Source organism: Jaculus jaculus, chromosome 4, assembly GCF_020740685.1.
Source record: "Jaculus jaculus isolate mJacJac1 chromosome 4, mJacJac1.mat.Y.cur, whole genome shotgun sequence".
Taxonomy (NCBI): Eukaryota; Metazoa; Chordata; class Mammalia; order Rodentia; family Dipodidae; genus Jaculus; species Jaculus jaculus.
In genome coordinates this window covers 85,858,371-85,878,840 of record NC_059105.1, presented here as the reverse complement: position 1 = coordinate 85,878,840, position 20,470 = coordinate 85,858,371, and the positions used below count along the sequence as shown (strand labels likewise).

Here is a 20,470-nt window from a genome sequence, read left to right as displayed (position 1 = left end):
TGTATCGTATAGGCATAGAAAATGTAAGAAATGCTAATATAATAATAAAATCATATATCTCAAAATACTTTCAGTGTAGAAATATTTCAACTTCTAGAAAAACGTGAAAAAGGTTTTAACTACTCATTGTTCTGAGAAGTTCTATAGTAGAGATACTTATTTAAATTTGTTGTTTTCATTTTTTCCATTAAACTATGATCACAATCTTCAAAGTATTGTATTTCATCAGACTTAAGCTGCCAACTGAATGAATACCATAATATAATATACCATTATGGAAACTTGCTTTGGTTAAACTGTAATACAAAATATGTATTTTCTCTAAAATTATTTAATCCTTATCCAAAGACCTCTCAGATATCAGCTAATTCAGATGCAAATTTTTGATCATGCCATTCTTAAATGTATATAAACATTTTAAAAGAAGTTAAACTGATCAAGTTACTTTATACTTATTTGGAGACTAGCTTTACTAAAAAAAACGTTTGGTCTGTGTATGTTTTCCCTCTTTTGTCATTCTGCATGCCATCAAGATGGTTGACAGTGTAGACTTTCATTAAAATGATGACATCCAAGGTTTTTCTTTCACATTCCAAATTTTCATTTTGCTGCTGCTGCTCCTTCTCCTTCCTCCTCCTCCTCCTTCTTCTTCTTGTTCTTTGTCTTCTTTTTTTCTTTTTTTTTTTTTTTGATCTAATTGGAATGAATCGGAGGAAATTGTATTAGTACAACTGTCAGTTTTCTCCAGAATAAAGAAGCAGTAGAATACTTCATTATGTGATTTTTTTTTTAAATTTTTTGAGAGCGACAGACACAGAGAGAAAGACAGATAGAGGGAGAGAGAGAATGGGCGCGCCAGGGCTTCCAGCCTCTGCAAACGAACTCCAGATGCGTGCGCCCCCTTGTGCATCTGGCTAACGTGGGACCTGGGGAACCAAGCCTCGAGCTGGGGTCCTTAGGCTTCACAGGCAAGCGCTTAACCACTAAGCCATCTCTCCAGCCCTCATTATGTGATTTTTAAAGAAGGTTTATTAGGCTTCTTACACGATTGGAGGCTGACTAAATCCCTAGTCCCACAATGGCTGTCTGCACACTGTGGTGGCAGGGAAGCCTATCTCATGTGAGTACAGTCAATGGTAAGCTTCCACACAAGGGTTCCGATAACACAGATCCAGTCTAGGCTGAAGCCGTGGGAGCTGCCTAGCTAGTCTCTGGGGTGGGTCTGAGTGGCTGGACATCCTGGTGTGCCTATTCTCTCTCTTTCATTCTGTCTGATTCTCTCTCTCTCTCTCTTTCACTCAAAAATAATAAATAAATAAAATATTAAAATACCAGTCAGGGGCTGGAGAGATGGTTTAGCGGTTAAGTGCTTGCCTGTGAAGCCTAAGGACCCCAGTTCGAGGCTCAGTTCCCCAGGTCCCACGTTAGCCAGATGCACAAGGGGGCACACGCGTCTGGAGTTCGTTTGCAGAGGCTGGAAGCCCTGGCGCGCCCACTCTCTCTCTCTCCCTCTATCTGTCTTTCTCTCTGTGTCTGTTGCTCTCAAATAAATAAATAAATAATATTTTTTTAAAAAATACCAGTCAGGGTGCATTTAATTATCCATTAACTTAAATTGTCATTAATTAATTGTTGACACTGAAGTTGGCCAGTCATTCCACAAAAGAGAAATACATTGTCTATGTTCAGGCCATGCAAACTACAGTATGATTGCTTGCTCCCCACAGTGACTATAATATGCCATTGTTTGAAATATATGCAGTCATTTCATAGATGTTACAATAAGATAATGTGTGTCATAAACCTGAAGAACAGTTATATCTAACATCCTACTGAACTAGTTAAGTTATATATATAAGACATAATCTGTTAGGCACTTTATGGACATATTTTTATTGGTCATCAGTTAATTATAAAATTGTCTAGTTTGGTACAAATTATCAAGCTAAGAGAATAGCTCTCAGTTAATCATATATCCTTACTGATTATTTATTCCTAAGGATTCAACTTTGTGAAAGACCTTAAATTATCTCATCAATCTGTCAGCACAGAGAACTTTTCAAATGGGTCCAATCTTTTGAGTAATAATTATTGTGCTTTATAGCACTACCTAGAAAAAGAGTTTTTGGATGACTTTTCTCCTTCTTTAACCAAGGTGGATAAACTAAATTTTGATGCAAGAAGGGAGTGATTGACTTTTAACTCTTATTAGGAAAATTCTTGTATTTGTTAACATTTCCTAGGTTAACTGTATGTTTTGTTTAACAATGTTTTTATTTTATGATTAAATGAATAAGAAACAATAATAACACATAAGAGTGTTACTGAGGTTTGGGCTGGAAAGATGGCTTAGCGGTTAAGCGCTTGCCTGTGAAGCCTGAGGACCCAGTTCGAGGCTCGATTCTCCAGGACCCATGTTAGCCAGATGCACAAAGGGGCACACGCGTCTGGAGTTTAGTTTGCAGTGGCTGGAGGCCTTAGTGTGCCCATTCTCTCACTCTATCTGCCTCTTTCTCTCTGTCACTCTCAAATAAGTAACATTAAACACACACAAAAAAAAAATGTTACTGAGGTTTAATGAGAAGTGATATCCAATGTATTTGATGTGGAAATCGGGTCCTTAAATAATCATTCCTCTTGTTTCAATATTTCTGGGCTTTATTATGCCATACCATGCCATGGATAAGCAGAGGAGTTGTGGTCTTGCTCTAAATGAGATATTCTTCTAACCTCTAAGTGTATATAATATAAACAATAAAATAGTGAGAGATAGTTATCAGTTTCACAGGCAGCAGTGTTTCTAAAATAAATCAGTTGCTGAGAACAAATAATGCTCATTTTCTATTTTGAGTTAATAGAGATAATTGTTTCTCAGATTGTCAAACAAAAAGAAATCATTGTAGAATAAAACAGTCCTAAATCTCATAATAATAAAAAAATGGCATTAAAATGGGAAATCTAATGTAACTAGGTTTATGACCTGTAATGAGAACATCATAATGTGACATTTTCATTCAGATTTTGTAGAAATCAAAATCATGTTTATATATACAAATAAATCTTATACTTACTTGATTCTATATAAATTTAGACCATATCCAAACTGTTAAAGCCATATGGTGTGTTAGGTTTCTGGTTAGTGTCTTCAGTTAAAGCTCATTGAGCCTGTGTGGTGACATCCCAGTTTTTAGAAGGCTGACTAAAGATCACAAATTCAAGGTCATGTGAGCTACAGAACAAGTCCTAGATCTCAAAACAAACTGGGTTAGGGAGACAAGAGGACATCAGTTCAATCCCCAGCAACCAAATAAGTAGCCAGGAATCTTTGTGCATAACTGTAATCCCAATGCTGAGTGGGGCAGAGACTGGAAGCTTGTCTAACCAAAAAAAAAAAAAAAAAAAAGGCTCAAAGAAGAGCTATCTCAAGAGAATAAGGTACAAGAGCTATGGAAGAGGACAACAGGTGTCTTTCTCTGGCCTCTGCACACATGCAAGTCGCAAGTGCATACATGTACATACACAACACACACACACACACACACACACACACACACACGAATAAAATAAAGTTAAAACAGTTGAAGCATTTTAAATAAGAAGATATTCTACACAAAGAAGCAAAATAGTAAAGTCAAATTACCCTATTTGTGGTGATTATTAAATCACCTAGGAGACAAATCTCTGGGCATGTCTATGAGAAATTTCAAGAGTAGGTTAACTGGGGTAGGAAGACCCACCCTAACCATAGATGACACCATAGGATGGGCAGGTTTAAAACAGAGAAAAGGAGCTAAGCATCAGCATTCATCTCTCAGTACAGTGAGTGCGGACCAGCCACTGCCCACTCGTGCTACCACGCCTCCCCCGTCACAATGCACTATCTCCCCTAAAGGTCTGAGCTGAGATCCTTAATGGGCTTTTGTCAGGCATTTCATTATAGCAATGAGGAACGTAACTCATACAGTAGGTGATTAGTAAAATAAATTTCATGAAATTGACCTAATATTTACAGAATATGATGTAAAATATTTCTTAAGTGAAAAATGAACAACCAGGAAATTTTGATATATAAGGAGATCAAAAATATTTGTAAATATGGCATTAAAGGAAGAAAATTCAAAGGAAAAGATTGTTAACATTTTCAGCCTTAAAACAAAGAAGTTATATATTACAAAACAGTACCTAAAATTTATTATTTGCTATTTATACCAAATATCTATATACCCAGAGGGCTTATGATTGAATAAGAAAAAATGTAGATAATTCAATAGGAAACATAATAATGAGATAGTAGTTCTTACTACTATAAATTTATTGAAATTTCAAATAATATTGAGATTATCATTAATATTCATGTCAAAGCAAAAATGGTCAATTAAAGTATAAAAAGTAGAGATTATTTTGGAAGAAACTTGACTTCTTATGCTTTTGGAATGCATATAACTGTTGTACAACCCTTCTGGGGTGTGGGTACACATATAGTACTCTTTCGATACCTCTGGAGGATGGTTTCTGAACCTTCCACAAATACCAAAATGTTCATATTCAATTCCCTAACATAAGATGGCATAGGTTCTTCATATAGTTTTATACTTTCTCCCATGTTTCTAGTGGTCTGTAGGTACTTATAATACCTAATATAGTGTACATGCTTGGAAAATGTTATGATACTGTATTGTTTAATAAAGAATTAAAAAACAGTCTATTTGTTTAGTACAGAGATTTTTTTCATATATATATATATATTTTTAATCTGTGGCTCATTGGATTTGCAAATATAAGACCATCACATATAGACATCCAATGTCTGTATTTCAAAGTCTTCAAGTATTTGAGCTACCAGAACATTTATTTGTATAAAATCAAGGTTATTATTTTTATTTATTTTATTTTATTTTTTTAATTAGTTTTCTTTTCGGCAAGTACAGGCAGTTTGGTACCATAATTAGGCTCATCCGTGACCTACCCTCTCCGCATTGGCCCCTCCTTGTTGAGGTATATGGTTGTGCATTGTGGAGCTAGCCCACAGTTATGGGTAAGATAAATGTCTGCATATCATGACCCAACATGTGGCTCTGACATTCTTTCCACCCCTCTTCTGCAAAATTTCCCTGAGCCATGTTGGGTTCATTTTTGGTCTGTTTCAGTCATGAGGTGTTGGGGGCCTCTGAGGCTCTGGCTCTCTGATTTGGTAGGAGCTATTTTTCTCTGTGTTGGTCTCCTTCCCCCTTGTGCTGGTATCCGATTCATCAGGAAAACAGCACCCTTGCTTGTTTCACCAATTTTCCTTAGTTTCAGCCAGGGCCCTTTTGAGGTATGAGGGGGTGGCTCTCTCCTTAGGATCTGCATCTATCTATCTTTCCCTGGGATTTGCAGCGCAGCTAGGCAGTCGCCATCTAGGCTGGAAGTCCAAGGTAGTTATTATTGTAAAGTATAAGACCAGAAAAACTTTAATCTTTAATCATTGGGACAGAATAATTCTTTGTAAAAAAGAGGCATTAAAACAAAAGCTGTAAGAGGTTGGGCAGGTAAAGGCATTTCAAGATGGGTGGATTTTATTAGTACAAGCTAATGCATGTATTGAAATATCACCTTTATTAATAAGTATAGCTGATAACATTTTACTCAACAGTATTTTAATTTGAAAATCACACTGTAATGCTGGCATTTTTTTATACTTAAAAGAGATTTTGATTGATTTGGAAAGGTGTTTTTGACAGACTGTTTTAGAAAAAAAATATACGTTGTGTTTATGGATTTGTAACATATAGTTTTAGAAAAAAAGGTATGTGGCAGATGCATCTCATCATATGCTTATATTTAAATAAAGTCTAAGATCCTTACTGTAAGATAATTACTGGAATGTTAGAGAAGAATTTAAAATACTTTATCATTGTTTTGTTTTAGTTTTATTCAAAGCAAATACATACTTTGAGAAAATTTTATGAAGTTTAACAAAAGTTAATAAAACACTTAAAAGTATTCCTTCTACTGTAAAAACAAAGACAAAAAATGAATTGTACACACATAGAACATTTCAATATTATCAGCATTTTAAGATTTCTTTTGCATTTTCTATAAAATGTGTGAGTTTGGAATCAGATGACCCCACACTGTGTGTTGTGGCAAAGGAGGGGAGCACTCTCCTAAAGCACCTGTTGTGGAAAAGCTTCTTGAGATTGTAGATTTTAGAGATCGTTTGTTTCAACTGATAGTAAATTGACCTTTATTTTAAAAGGTAACTACACATTCACTTATCTTCTTTTTCATATTCTCACTGGTCTGTAATCAAGCGGTTGAATATATGGTCTTTATTATCAAATTGAATTGAAGCTTGAAGAAATTACCTAGAAAATTTAGCCTCAAGACCTGCTCTGACTTTTGACTATGAATACTAGTCATGTTAAGTAGATTGAGAAGTTATCTGATACCTGTTTCATCTATATGACATAGCTCTCCACGGAAACTACATAAAATGCATTACCTCCACTTAAATTAAAAGTACTAATTACAGTACATTTTAAATTAACATATAATACCTATACAGTGTTAGCTGGGATGAACCATCAGGCTATAATTTTAGTTGTGTCCTGTGAAATTCTAATAAATGATTAGAAGCTTTGGTCATTTTTTGTGCACATAAATAATGGGTAAGTTGGGCTAGAGAGATGATTTAAAGGTTAAGGCGCTTGCTTACAAAGTCAAAGGATCCAGGTTTGATTCCCCAGGATCCAGGTTAGCCAGATGCACAAGAGGGTGCATGCATCTAGAGTTTGTTTGCAGTGGCTGGAAGCACTGGTGCAGCAATTCTCTGTCTCTCTCTCTGTCTCTCTCTCTCTCTTTTTCTCCCTGTATCTTTCCCTCTCTCTCTCAAATAAATAAATAAATTAAATAATGGGTAAGTTTAGATAGTGTATTAAATTATTAGTTTTAAATTACAATAACTGATAACTTCAATTAATGAGATACAATATGGTATTAGGTTTTGTAAGATACAATAGTAGATATGTTGTGTCTATCAAATTGGCTCTATATATTTATGTTTATGAATAGATTAGTACTGTTATCACCTTTAGTTAGAGAAACTTCTCTTTGAAATCAGCTGTGGCCTCTGGGGAGACTCAAAGCTCATCAAAGTGATGAGAATAAATGACTGTGGAATGTTCAGAGAAAAAGGAAAAATCTACATCATTCCTCCCAAAGCTCAGGGAACATTACAGAAAGTGTGACCAAAATAATAATAATAATAATGATAATAATGTGACATTACAGAATAGTAGTATTAGAGTGCTATAGAATGCTGTGTTCAGGACATAACATGACAGTTGCATTTATAACCTCAAAGCCATTGCCTTTTCCCATATAAGACCTCCATAAATTTGAACCCATTCTATCATGGATAGTGCATTGGGTGGGGGACAGCTATCAAAACAGAAAAAAGACTAGTTAGAAAGAAAAGAAGATTCAATAGAAGGGGAGTGGAGATGTAGGACAAGAGAAAGTAATCGGGGTATTATGATCAAAATACAATATTTGTACATATGAAAATTCTCCATAAAAATGTGAAAGATGCTCATTAATTGGCCAAAATGTGTTCACTACTAGTATTTCTTTTAAAAACAACAAATTACAGATCTTAGTTCATAGAATTTCTGAAGACAATTGCTCAAAATATATAACTATATATATATGTGTGTGTGTGTGTGTGTGTGTGTGTATGGTTATATATAGAATATATATATGGATTTATATATATATATGTACAAGATGGTATATATATATTATATATATACACATATATATATAATATATATATGGTTATATATAATATATATATGGTTATATATATTATATAACAAAATATATAAAGAATAAATAATTTTCTATAAATGAACATTATGTCACAAAAATATTTTTCATTTAAATGGCATAACGGACTCACTCTCCACTCTCTTAATACATAATTACAAATATTAATTTGGTCTTATTTTATGCAACTTCAGGATTATCTGCATAGTGATGACCATAGGGCTGAAGGAAGAAATACATTTGCTTTTTCCTCAATTTTGTTGAGTAGCAAAGGGAAAGTGTCTGTTTTCTCTGATACTGTTCCACATGGTTTCATTTTAATTAGTTACTATAACAAATATATTTAATAATTTTAAGATTTTATTAATATTTTTCATAAGCCACGCCTTTAATCCCAGCACTTGGGAGGCAGAGGTAGGAGGATCGCCATGAGTTTGAGGCCACCCTGAGACTACAGAGTTAATTCCAGGTCAGCCTGGACCAAAGTGAGACCCTACCTTGAAAAAAAAAAATATATATATATATATTCATATTCTCACCTACACAGTATTTCAAAGTGTGAATTACCTTTGATAAACTAAATGTAACACAAATTCACTTAAGAATATCTTTTTGGGGCTGGAGAAATGGCTTAGTGGTTAAGTGCTTGCCTGTGAAGCCTAAGGACCCCGGTTCGAGGCTCAATTCCCCACAACCCACATTAGCCAGATGCACAAGGGTGGGCGCACGTGTCTGGAGTTCATTTGCAGTGGCTGGAGGCCCTGGCGCACCCATTCTCTCTCTCTCTCTCTCTCCCTCTTTCTCTCTCTCTGTCACTCTCAAATAAATAAATAATAAAACAAAAAAATTAAAAAAAAATATCTTATTGCAAGAGAGTCATTTGTCCTTTAGCTTTTTAGGTTATATTACAGTTTACCGCACAGTCATGGAATTCTGTTTTTCAGTTATCTTGTAACCTTGATTACAGGAAACTGAAATTGTAAGATTTACTAATCTACTAAGGAAGAACTTAACTGGAATAAATTTTGACATTCAACCTAGTATCTGCTTAAAATTTTAAAACATTGCCCTAAATATATGAATTTAATACTACCAGGCAATACATTTAAAGACAATGAATAAAGTACATGTTATTAAATAAATATACTAATGAAGAAATAATTGCTATAATTTACTTAATTATCAAATGTATAAACTTAAGGTTAATTAAAATAGTCCTTTTTAAAATTCATTGTCAGGCCTTTTCAGATTTTACAAGTCTCATTTAAAAACTTGCATTAAACCTGACAACATTTAAACATTTTCTTGTAAAAACTAATATTGTATTAAGATCTGTTCAGAAACAGCCTTCTTCCCTTGTCTTAGTTTATTTTTACCATAGCATGTACCCTTCTTAATGCACTAGCATTTCTTCATGCCTCTTTCAATAGATTTTCATGTCCATAAATGGCATAGCCTATGCCTGCATATTCATCTTTCTCTCTCTCTCTTCCTCTCTCTTGTGTGTATTATATTACTTCTGCATAAATGTCACTGTTTTAGACCTTCTTCATAGAATATCTCTGGAATGTCCAGGAATAACTCATTTTTATAGCTGTCAATTCTTGATAAAATAAAAGGTGAACTTTCTAATAGTCCCAATAGTTTCTTGGAGTCCACTTTGTATAATGTTGACTGGTTTATAGGCCCATTCCTGAGTCAATCATGATCTGATTATATGTAAAGTTGAAAAATGAAACACTTTGATTATCTTGAGTGACACTTAAGTCCTCATCTGATGAACACATAGTGAACGCAGGTGAGAAACGCAAACTCTCAGGCCCTAATGCAGTCTAACAGTGCCTTAATTTATGTTTTAAACAGATTCTCTGGTCCTTTTACTATGAGTCCATTCCCCTACTCAATAGAAGTATGGTGAAAGGCATGATGTTAGCTCCCCTTAAATTGAAAGTCATGGATGGATGGTTGCAGAAGATAGAATGGATGTCAGTCATACAAAATAACTGATATGCATTGTAATATGCACTATGTATTATATGATTATTGTAAATAAACTATGATAATAGGCCTTTTATAAATATTATTTGGTATTCACAATGTCCTCTATGATATCAGACAGCATATCAGACTTCAATAGATAACTAACTTGGCCAGTAATCTTTTGAGGAAGGCAATGAAGAACTTAGACTACAATGTAGGAGTAAGTACTAATGAGTGCCATATATATAAATTAAGATAGGAATATAGAGCATGAGCATGCATGATAGGAGGAAGGTATAAGTTTAGCTAAGAATATCAAGGTGATCCTAGACAAGTAAAGTTTGAGAAACTTATGAACACTCCAGAGAGATATGATTCCAGACAGAAAGAAAATTTCAAGGACTTGAGCTTGGAATGAGTTTAATTTATTTGAATAAAAGAAAAGACAAAAAAAAAAAAAAGCCAAGCATGGTGGCCATGCCTTTAATCCTAGCACCTGGGAGGCAGAGGTAGGAGAATCACTGTGAGTTTAAGGGCAGCCTGAGACTACATATTACATTCCAGGTCAGCCTGGGTTAGAGGGAGACCCTAACTCAAAAAAAAAGAAAGAAAGAAAGAAAGAAAGAAAGAAAGAAAGAAAGAAAGAAAGAAAGAAAGAAAGAAAGAGAGAGAGAAAGAAATCCAGTATGGCTACAATGATGAATTCAGAGAGATAACCCAGAGCACTCTCATGAAGAATTTCCGATGATAAAAGATGTTTAATTAGTCTACTGGAAAATCACTGGGAGCTTTTGAATTGGGAAATAATATTATCAGAATTCACTTTAAATCACTGTCTTAGGATCAGACAATAGTGACTAAAGGGAAGGTGGAGAAATCTAATGTATTGAGAATGAGGTAAGAGGTTATTGCAATTACAGTGCTAGGATGGAAGAGGGGAGCAGAAGGTATATTGTGAATGTAGAGCTAAAAGCAAAAGCCAATGAGGGGCGTGGCGGGGGGGGTAGGTAGGTAGTGAAAATAATCACTTTTTGGATTTTGTCCTGAGAAAGCAGGTAGATAGATATGTGTGCTACTTGTAGAAATGGGGAACATTGGAAATGATGCAATTGGAGAAACCAACTTTAGATTTGTCAAGTTTGAAAAGTATAATAGAGATAGCAGTGAAATTGATGGCTAAACAATTGGACAAACTACTTTGGAGAGGTTTTGGTTGTATTTAAGAGTTTGATAAACAAGTGAAATTATGTTTCCAGCTACAGATCTAAATGTTTTCATCCAGGCTCACTTTTAATGCTACTAAGTAATGCAGGCACAAGGAAGGTCTTAGCATCTGCAGCTGTGCCTCCTGGATACAAAGCATCCACTGTCCCTATAGTAGAAGAAAACAGAGCTGGAGAGTCCTACAGCTGCTCTTCTCTTTTAATGACAAGAAATGATGTAGTTCCTTTTCCCCAGTGTGAATTGGCCAGACCCACTCAGATGCCCCTGCCTGACTGGAGATTTCTGAGAATGTGAAAATGTGTGGAGTGTCTGGTGAGCCCCACTGGCTCTTATACAATACCTTGCTTTTCAGTAGAGAAAAAGGGACTATAAGGCGGTGCTAATCTTACAAATCTATTCACACAACCCTGCAATATAGTACATTTCCAAAGGCAATTGAACATAATTGTGTTGGGCAAAACTTACCTCAGTACTAATCAGTTCCCAAAAGAAAGGCTGGCTTAGAGGTGGTACAGGAACAAGGTTTGAGCTTTTCTCAGTAATCTCTACTATTCTCCACCAACCATCATTTGCAAATCAGAGGGAGCAATTCACAGTGCTTTCTCTGAGCTTTTGTAAAATGGTATGCAAATGAGTCTTCAAACCTATTTTCTAGTGGGAAAACCACTCATTAAAAATGCACTTTGAAATTACATTCTCCATCATATTACCTCCCCATTACAATCATTCTACTTACATATATACAATATCAACCTATTAAGTATCTTCCTCCCTTCCTTTCTCTTCCCTTTATGTCTCCTTTTTAACTTACTGGCCTCTGCTACCAAGTATTTTCCTTCTCACGCAGAAGCCCAATCATCTGTAGCTAGGGCAAAGTGTGGGGGTGGGGAGGAAGGGAATTACCATGGGATACTTTTTTATAATCATGGAAAATGTTAATAAAAATTTTAAAAAAATTATTTGCAAGCAGAGACAGTGTGTATCAGGGCCTCCTACCACTGCAAACAAACTATAGGCATATGTGCCATTTTGTGAATTTGGCTTTACATAGGCACTGGGGAATTGAGTCCAGGTTGTTCGGTTTTGTAGGCCAAGTGCCTTAACCACTAAATTATCTAGCCAGCCCCACAATGTTTCTTATTTAAAAAAAATATTTCATTCATTTATTTAAGAGAGGGGCAAATGGTGGGGGGGGGGGAGAGAAAGAGAGAGAGAGAGAGAATAGGTGTGCCAGGGCCTCTAATCAATGGAAAATGAACTCCAGATACATACACCACCACGCCTGGTTTAACCTTTCCTATTTAGAAGCACCAATATTGTTGCAGTTGCAGGAAGCATGAGCCAGTGAAGGGCCTGGGGAGGCCCACTTCCTGAGAACCCTACAAACAAGCACACACAGCAGGGGCAACTCAGAGTGGAGAGTGGAGTCTTACAGGAAGAGGAGCAAACAGGGGCTGTGATGAGGCCTAGAGAGGCTCCAGCGCCTGCTCAGCGCCTCTGCCTAACCTGGGTAAGAATGACCTGAGCCCACCATGGATGCATACCCAGATTGTGTGTGGGTGTCTAGACCTGACTTTACTAGGATTAAATCAAATGCTACAATTAAAACTGCAAGGAGGGCTGGAGAGATGGCTTAGCCATTAAGGTGTTTGCCTGCAAAGCCAAAGGATCTTGGTTCAATTCCCCAGGACCCATAAGCCAGATGCACAAGGTGCCCCACGTGACTGGAGTTCATTTGCAGTGGCTGGATGCCCTGGTATACCCATTCTCTCTCTGTCTCTCTCTGTAATTTTTTTTTTTTTAAGTTGCAAGGAAGGGGGTGGGAAGATAGCTTAGTGGTTAAGGCACTTGCCCGCAAAGCCTAAGGACCCAGGTTTGATTCTTCAGGTCCCACATAAGCCAGATGCATATGGTGGCACATGTGTCTGGACTTCTTTTTCAGTAGCTAGAGGCCCTGATGCACCCATTCTCTCTCATTCTCTCTGTCCCAAATAAATATCAAAATAAATTTTTAAAAAACTTCAAGGAATAGCGAGGATGAAAAACGAGCTTTCATCTGCGTATGAAATAGCCAAGCTAAGTAGCTAAAGAGGGTGGCGCTCGGACCAAAACAACCAAGTCGAGCCCAGCAGGTTCCAGCTGACCCTCACAAAGACTGGAGAAGACACGGCCACCTTTTCCCCAGTAAACTTTGTGGGGATCCCCACTTTTTAAAACTTATTTTTGCATCCAATTTTAACAGTGAATTTTGGATAGGGATGGTTAAAAGTGGATAAAGCCTTCACCTATTCCAGGAAAGGACCCACGCCAGACTGCCTTCTGCAGGGCAAAGGGAGGGGAGATGGTAGACTAAGGCTTCCAAGTCCAGGTGCTGGAGGTGACCCTCTGCCTTTGCCCCTCCCCTCCATTGCCCTTCACTCCAGAGGGTGTACTTGCTTTCTGCTTTTGCTTTCTTGCCTGCTGGGGTGCTTTGATTCAGGTATCCCCCATAAACTTAGGTGTTCTGAGTAATAGGTTCCCAGCTGATAGAGATTTGGGGATTAACACCTCCTGGAGGCAGTGTTTTGCTGGGGGCGGACTTATGGTTGATATAGACAGTTTCCCCTTGCCAGTGTTTGGCCCACTCTCCTGTTCCTGTTGTCCACCTGATGTTAGCCAGGAAGTGATGTCCACCCTCTGCTCATACCATCGTTTGCCCTACCATCCTGGAGCATCCGCTAGAGTCTGTAAACCAAGATAAACCCTTTTTCTCCAAAAGCTGCTCTTGGTTGGGTGATTTCTGTCAGCAATGCAAACCTGACTGCAACACCTCCTAAAAATAAATCCTGATTACATCTCAAAAAAAAAAAAAATGCACTTTGAGGGAAAAAGTTCTGAACTCAAAACTATTAAATCATATTGTGATGTAAAAGGGAGAATATTGATGGTCAACAAACCCTTTCAGTTAAATTCCCCCACCTCAGAAATGAAACCAGAACAGTAAAATTTGTTGAATCAAGCCCTATGCAGGTATAAGGCTTTTTTTTTTCTAGACCTGATGGCATCTATGTTTTTATATAATTTTGAAGGCTATGTATTATGTAAATTTAATAGCTATTGTTTCATCTATAATATTTGTCAATGTAAAATTGTTTTTGATCCCCATCATAGGAAAAGTACATTCCCATTAGTAAGTTCTAGGTAAATTTTGAAAGCCCTTATTGAAAAAAAAAAATCCAAAGACTGTTTTCTGTCCAAACATAATTCAACATAATCAATATTTTCTATTGGAAGGAAATGCTATTTGCTGCAGAATTGTCACCAGAATGCCTTTTACCAATGCCATGGTATTTAATTTTGAAATACTAAAAGCTCTCAAGAGACAAAGATGGTAAAGTTAGTGGATAGATAATGGCCTTTGAGAGTGTTGCTGCTTTGGGCCTAATAATGGGATTAGTAGTGGGCATTTGGGTTGTCTAAGTAATTATTCCTTACTTTACAGTAATTCTTGGTTGGAATACAACACAGTCAATACTACGTCCTTTTCCTCCCTCCCTTCCTTCTTTCCTTCCTACCTTCCTTTCTTTTGCTGTTCCAGCATCTGTGCTTACTGGTCTTAATGAAATAAGTTAAATAGAAATCTTTTCAAAATAACATAAGAGATAATTGTTATCTGGTTGCACTTACTTATTTACTTCATCCAAATGTTTTTATTTCTGATAATAAGAAAATAATTTCATGATTATATGTTGTACATAAAATTCATATCAATGAAATGTTTCTCACAGAAGACATCCTTTTTTAAAAAAAATTTAATTTATTAGTTTTCTTTTCAGCAAATACAGGCAGTTTGGTACCATTGTTTAGGTTCATCCATAATCTACCCCGTCCCAATGGACCCTCCTTGTTGATGTAAATGGGTCGTGCATTGTGACGTTAGTCCACAGTTATTGGTATGATAAATGTCTCTGCCTATCATGACCCAACATGTGACTCTAACATTCTACAGGTCAGTGAGAAGACATCCTTTTAAGATTGTCAAAGAGGGGCAGCAGAGATGGCATAAGTGGTTAAGGCACTTAAGCTTAAGGACCCAGATTCAATTTCCCAGTACCCATGTAAGCACATGCACATGTGTCTGGATTTTGATTGCCATGGCTAGAGGCCCTGGCAGTGCCTGGTAAGCTGCAACATTCTTCCACATATGTGATGAGTTTACCTCTGAATCCCAAACCTTTCCTCAGTGGACTAATAGAAAAGCCAGTGATGGTGAAACCTTAAGTGGGGAATGGAGTACAAGGACTATGTGATATCTGTACATGACTACATGAACATGTAGCTTGCAAATACAGAAGAATAATAGAAGAAATACAGAAGATGAAGCATTGTTTGGAAAGCTGGGTGAAGATTTAATAAAGTGTAACAATGTCCCTTACATCAGAGGTATTGAAAAAGAAGATGGGGAAATGAGAGAATACCATCTTTTATTGGGGAATTTTTTAATCCATATTGCTAAACAATAAAGATTGTTTGTTTTTTTTTTAAGAAAAAAGACTGTGAAAGAAATTTTACTTAATTATTTCAATTTCAAATTTGATGTGGCAATATGAAATAAAATTATACAATTTTAACAACTCTATTTGATATATGATTTACTATCTAAGTGTTGATGCTACTTTCTTAATGTTTATCCACTTACAAGTTTTTCCAAGGTGGCATGTAATCATTCATAAAATAGACTAGAAAAAAATATTAATAAATAAAAAATAAAAAGCTGCAGAGATGGCACAGCAGTTCAGGTGCTTTTCTGCAAAGCCTGAGGACCCAGGTTTGATTCCCCAATACCCATGTAAGCCAAAGGTACAAGGTGGCACATGCATTTAGAATTCATTTGCAGTGGCTAGAGGCCCTGGCATGCACATATTCTCTCTCTCTCTCTCCCTGCCTCTTTCTCTGTCTTAAATAATATTTTGAAGATTGTAAAATATATAAATAACAAAATATAGTCAAAGTAAAACTAAATGAAAGTTCAGGAAGAAGAAAATGAGACATATGTGCAGCTGATTGTGAGGATCTCATTCACAAAAATTTCTAATAAAATCTGCTGATAGTGAATAATGTGTTCTATAGAGAAAATATAATCATTAACAAAAATTTGCATTATGCAAAAATAGATAAATTACATAGTAAAGATAGGTTTTGATTATGAGATACTAAATTAACACCCATTTATATTTACTATTAATTTCTCGCTCTAAGATTTGCCAGTACCTTGTGATACATATTTGCATTTCAAAAGTAATAGCCAATGGAAGAATTGTTTTTCTTATGGCCACTTAATGCACAAATTGGATCGTAACAAGGCAGCCAGTGTAGAAGTAGCTGAATATGCAATTGGGTTTGATGGAATCATAATTATAGAGAAAAAAGGATAACAAAACAAATAAATGAAGGCAGCCTAAACTAATTTGTGTGTCTCTGAACTATTCCAGGTGTCGTCAAAGTGGATTATGGAGATGTGTCAGTGAGAAAAACACTAAGAGAAAACTTGAAGTGTAAGCCTTTTTCTTGGTACCTAGAAAACATCTATCCTGACTCACAGATCCCAAGACGCTATTACTCACTTGGTGAGGTATGAATTATTTATTTTGGTAAAGTTATAAATACATTTTGCAAATGGAGCAATTTTCAGAGAGCTCAATATTTTTTTCATGTTATAGGTAAAATGATATAAGGATTTTTAAATGGTTCTGTTTTAAATGACTTCTCTCTCTTATTTTTTTTCAAGGACTACAAAGGTCTGTATCATAGGAAATTATAAAGTCCGGGCAAATTTTAAGACTGAGCAAACATTTTTTCTTGTTCTTTATCAACAATGTAAATGCTTTAGCTATATGAACTCGTACTTCTAAAATTTTCTGTGAAATCAAAAACAAACTTTTTGAAATCTGTGGCAAAATTATTAATATTTACTATACTGAAAGCAAAACTGAGAATTTAAGACTTTCTAAGATCAAGAAAATGATATTGCAGTTTATATTTTTTTGAAAATCAGTATATTTTCAAAAACAAAATCCAATCATAAAAATATTAGTAAAAATCATAAACTATATTATTATTTGTCTTAATATAGGTAAGTGGATTTTAATAAGTTTAAATTTTCAGCTTATTGCATTGAGACATAACAAATGCCAGTTGCCTCTGAGAAACAGCAAAGCCAGAGGAAATACTGAAAACAGCCAAGCAGACCTTAGAATTATTTATTTTAAAAGTTGCTTGACATTTATAGCTCTGGCCCATGCTTTTCAAAAATTCTTACTCTACTTAGAGTTACACTTAACCATATAAATACATATGCAATGTATGTTTAATTTATCAACAAAAGAATCATTTACTTTATGACTTACACACTCCATATTTCCAGAGAATAGGCTTCTGAAAGCAAAACTAATTTAATATTGTTTGTGATAAACACATTTCAATAGCAATAATAGAATACATTTAGAAAGCTTTATTAAATAAACTTGATATTAGTTTTTATAACTTTTTGAATTTTTTAAAATTTATTTATTTATTTCAGGGAGAGAGAAAGAGAGAGAGAGAGAAAGGAGAGAGAGAGAATGGTCACACTATGGCCTCTAGCCACTGCAAACAAACTCCAGATACATGTGCCACCTTGTGCATCTGGCTTTCATGGGTTCTGAAAATCAAACCTGGGTCTTTTTGCTTTGCAAGTACCTTAAACCACTAACCTATCTCTCCAACCTGACATTAGGATTTAATTTCCAATTTATCTGTCAAATGGTAGAATAAAAGTTTATATGACTCAATCAAGTACATTTTTGGTCAGTTTGTACAAAGAAAATAATGTTTAAAAAATCACACTGAATGGAACTCTAGCTGAGCTGTTCTGAATGACTCTTTCATGTGTCTCCAGTGTTCATGCCCTCTTGGCCAAATTTTTCTTATAGGTTACCTATGCCAACAACTATGCACAGAATCTGTTAGTCCTGTATACTTAATCTGAATTATAGAATGATTTTTTTTAACTTTTTTTATTAGTCTGTACTCAGTGAACAAAGTCAAGTTGGTACCATCATTAGCTCCATCCATGACTGACCCTCTCCACAGGAACCCTCCTTGTTGTGGAATATGGGTTGTGCATTGTGGGGCTAGCCATCAGTTATGAGGAGGAGGCAGTGTCTCTGGGTATCATGACCCAACGTGTGGCTCTGACATTCTTTCCACCCCTCTTCCACAAATTTCCCTGAGCTATGTTGGGTTCATTTTAGGTCTGCTTTAGTGATGAGGCCTTGGGAGCCTCTGTGTCTCTAGATATCTGGTTTGGTATGAGTTGAGTATTCTCTGTATCTATCTCCTTCACTGTTATGCTGGTACCAGGTTCACCAAGAAAACAGAACTCTTGCTTATTTCCCCAATTATTCTTAGTGTCAGCTGGGGCCCTTTTGTGGTGTGATAGGGTGGTTCTCTCCTTAGGATCTGTGTCTATCAGAAAAAGAGAAGCAAATTCTCTGACAGAGAGTAAAGTTAGCACCAGATAAATGGGATAGCCCTTATTTTATTTATTTTTACTTTCAGTTTTTAGAGAGAATGTAATATGTGTAGGCCTTCTTGTAGCCCATGATTTGTGGGAGCTTGATAATGGAGAGTGGGCTCACTTTGGATATGATTCTGACTTGTTTCCCAGCTCCAGCTATGGGTTCCATTCCACTGAGCCGATCAGTTAGCCAAATTAAAAGCAGTTGGGTTGTCCACCATGGCTGTGATCACTATTGCAGTTGTTTGAGCATCATGTCAGGTTGTTTGCTGCTGAGTATCTTAGACCATGAATTGCCTGGACAGATTTGGGTAATGTTCCCCTATTCACTCATTGTATTACCTTCTGGCACTAGATGTGCTAACTGTGTGGGAACTGACTCTCTTCCAGATTCCACCCTATCATTCCATGTTAGGTGCTTAAAACATACGATATGTTCAACAGTAGGGTCTTACCACTAACCTTTGGTAGGTCATCAAGTGCTCTGACAGAAATCTGTCTTCTTTTGGGAAACCTTGTAGTTTTCTCTGATCAAGAACTCATTGTGGATGATAGCCACATGCTGGAACTGGGAGTTACAGGTCAGTGCCCAAGAAGAGAAAAAAGAAAAAAAAAAAAAAAACAGGTAATGTACAAGAGATAGAGGGAAAATGGAGAGAGACAGAGAGATAGATAGAGAGAAAAAAAAAAAAAACAGAAGGAGATTAAGGTCAGTCTTCATCATACACTCTCCAGGGCCTTGTGACTCAGGTTTTCCCTCTAAGGGCCTGGTAAAGGTTCAGCCATTTGGTCTGTCATTTAGGATGTAGAATTTTATGGTATCATTGCAGTTTGGGTCCAGCTTTGTGTCCCCTTCCCTCACCCTTGCCCTCCCCTTCATCCCCACCTACCCTATTGTCTGGTCCTTGAAATACTTGCTAGGTATGTCAGCATCTTGGGTAGATTCTGGTTAGGAGCTGTGGTTGAGCGAGACTATGCTGTGATTATCTTTTTGTGATTGGGTGAGTTCACTGAGAATGATCTGTTCCAGGTTCAACCATTTCTCTTCAAGTTTCATTGTGTCATTTTTCCTTACTGCTCTGCAGAATTCCATCATGTAGATATACCACATTTAAGTTATCCATTCATCTACTGATGGGCATCTGGGTTGATTCTAGCTCTTAGCTATTGCGTATTGAGCAGCTATAAACATGTTTGAGCAAATTTCTCTGAATTGAGGTGTGGAGCTCTTAGGGTACATGCCCAGTAAGGGGATAATTGGGTTTGTTGGTATCTCTATAGTCAACTTTTTAGGAGTATACATATTGCTTCCCACAGTGGTTGTGTCATCTTACATTCCCACCAACAGTGGATGAGGATTCCTATTTCTCCACATCCTCACCAGAATTTATGTTCATTTGATTTCTTAATGTTTGCCACCCTTACTGGGATAAGGTGGAATCTCATAGTTGTTTAATTTGCATTTCCCTGATGATTGGGGATGATAAACATTTCTTAAGTTTGTGTTTGCCATTTTTATTTCTTCCTCTGAGAACTGAACTTCCCTTCCAGTTCTTTGCCCCATTTTGTGATTAGGTTGTTTGACTTTTTATTGTTAAGGTTTTTGAGTTCTTTGTAGATTCGAGAGATTAGGCCTCTGTCAGTTGGATATTCATCAAATATTCTCTCCCATTCTGTGGGTAACCTATTGGGCCTGCTTATTGTATGTTTGACTGTAGAGAAGGTTTTCAGCTTCATGTGATCCCATTGGTTGAGTGATTATTTAAGACCTGTGTTACTGAGGTTTTGTTCAGGAAGTCTTTTCCCATCCCTATATCATGGAATGTTCCTCCTAAATTTTCTTCCAGTACTTGCTGAGTTTATGGTGTTATATTGAGGTCTTTGATCTATTTGGACTTGATTGTTGTGAATGGTGAGATG

At 36.2% G+C, this 20,470-nt stretch overlaps 1 protein-coding gene and 1 pseudogene across 1 annotated transcript in view; both read left to right on the top strand.

The window, feature by feature from the left end:
• Galnt13 (polypeptide N-acetylgalactosaminyltransferase 13) overlaps nt 1-20,470 on the top strand; it is a 519,646-nt gene that overhangs the window by 424,809 nt on the left and 74,367 nt on the right. Inside the window, exon 10 of the mRNA XM_004651848.2 lies at nt 16,485-16,624. Within this exon, the coding sequence (XP_004651905.1) occupies nt 16,485-16,624 (140 nt within the window). The remainder of the gene's footprint in view (nt 1-16,484; nt 16,625-20,470) is intronic.
• Nucleotides 15,202-15,331, top strand: LOC105945113 (annotated as a pseudogene).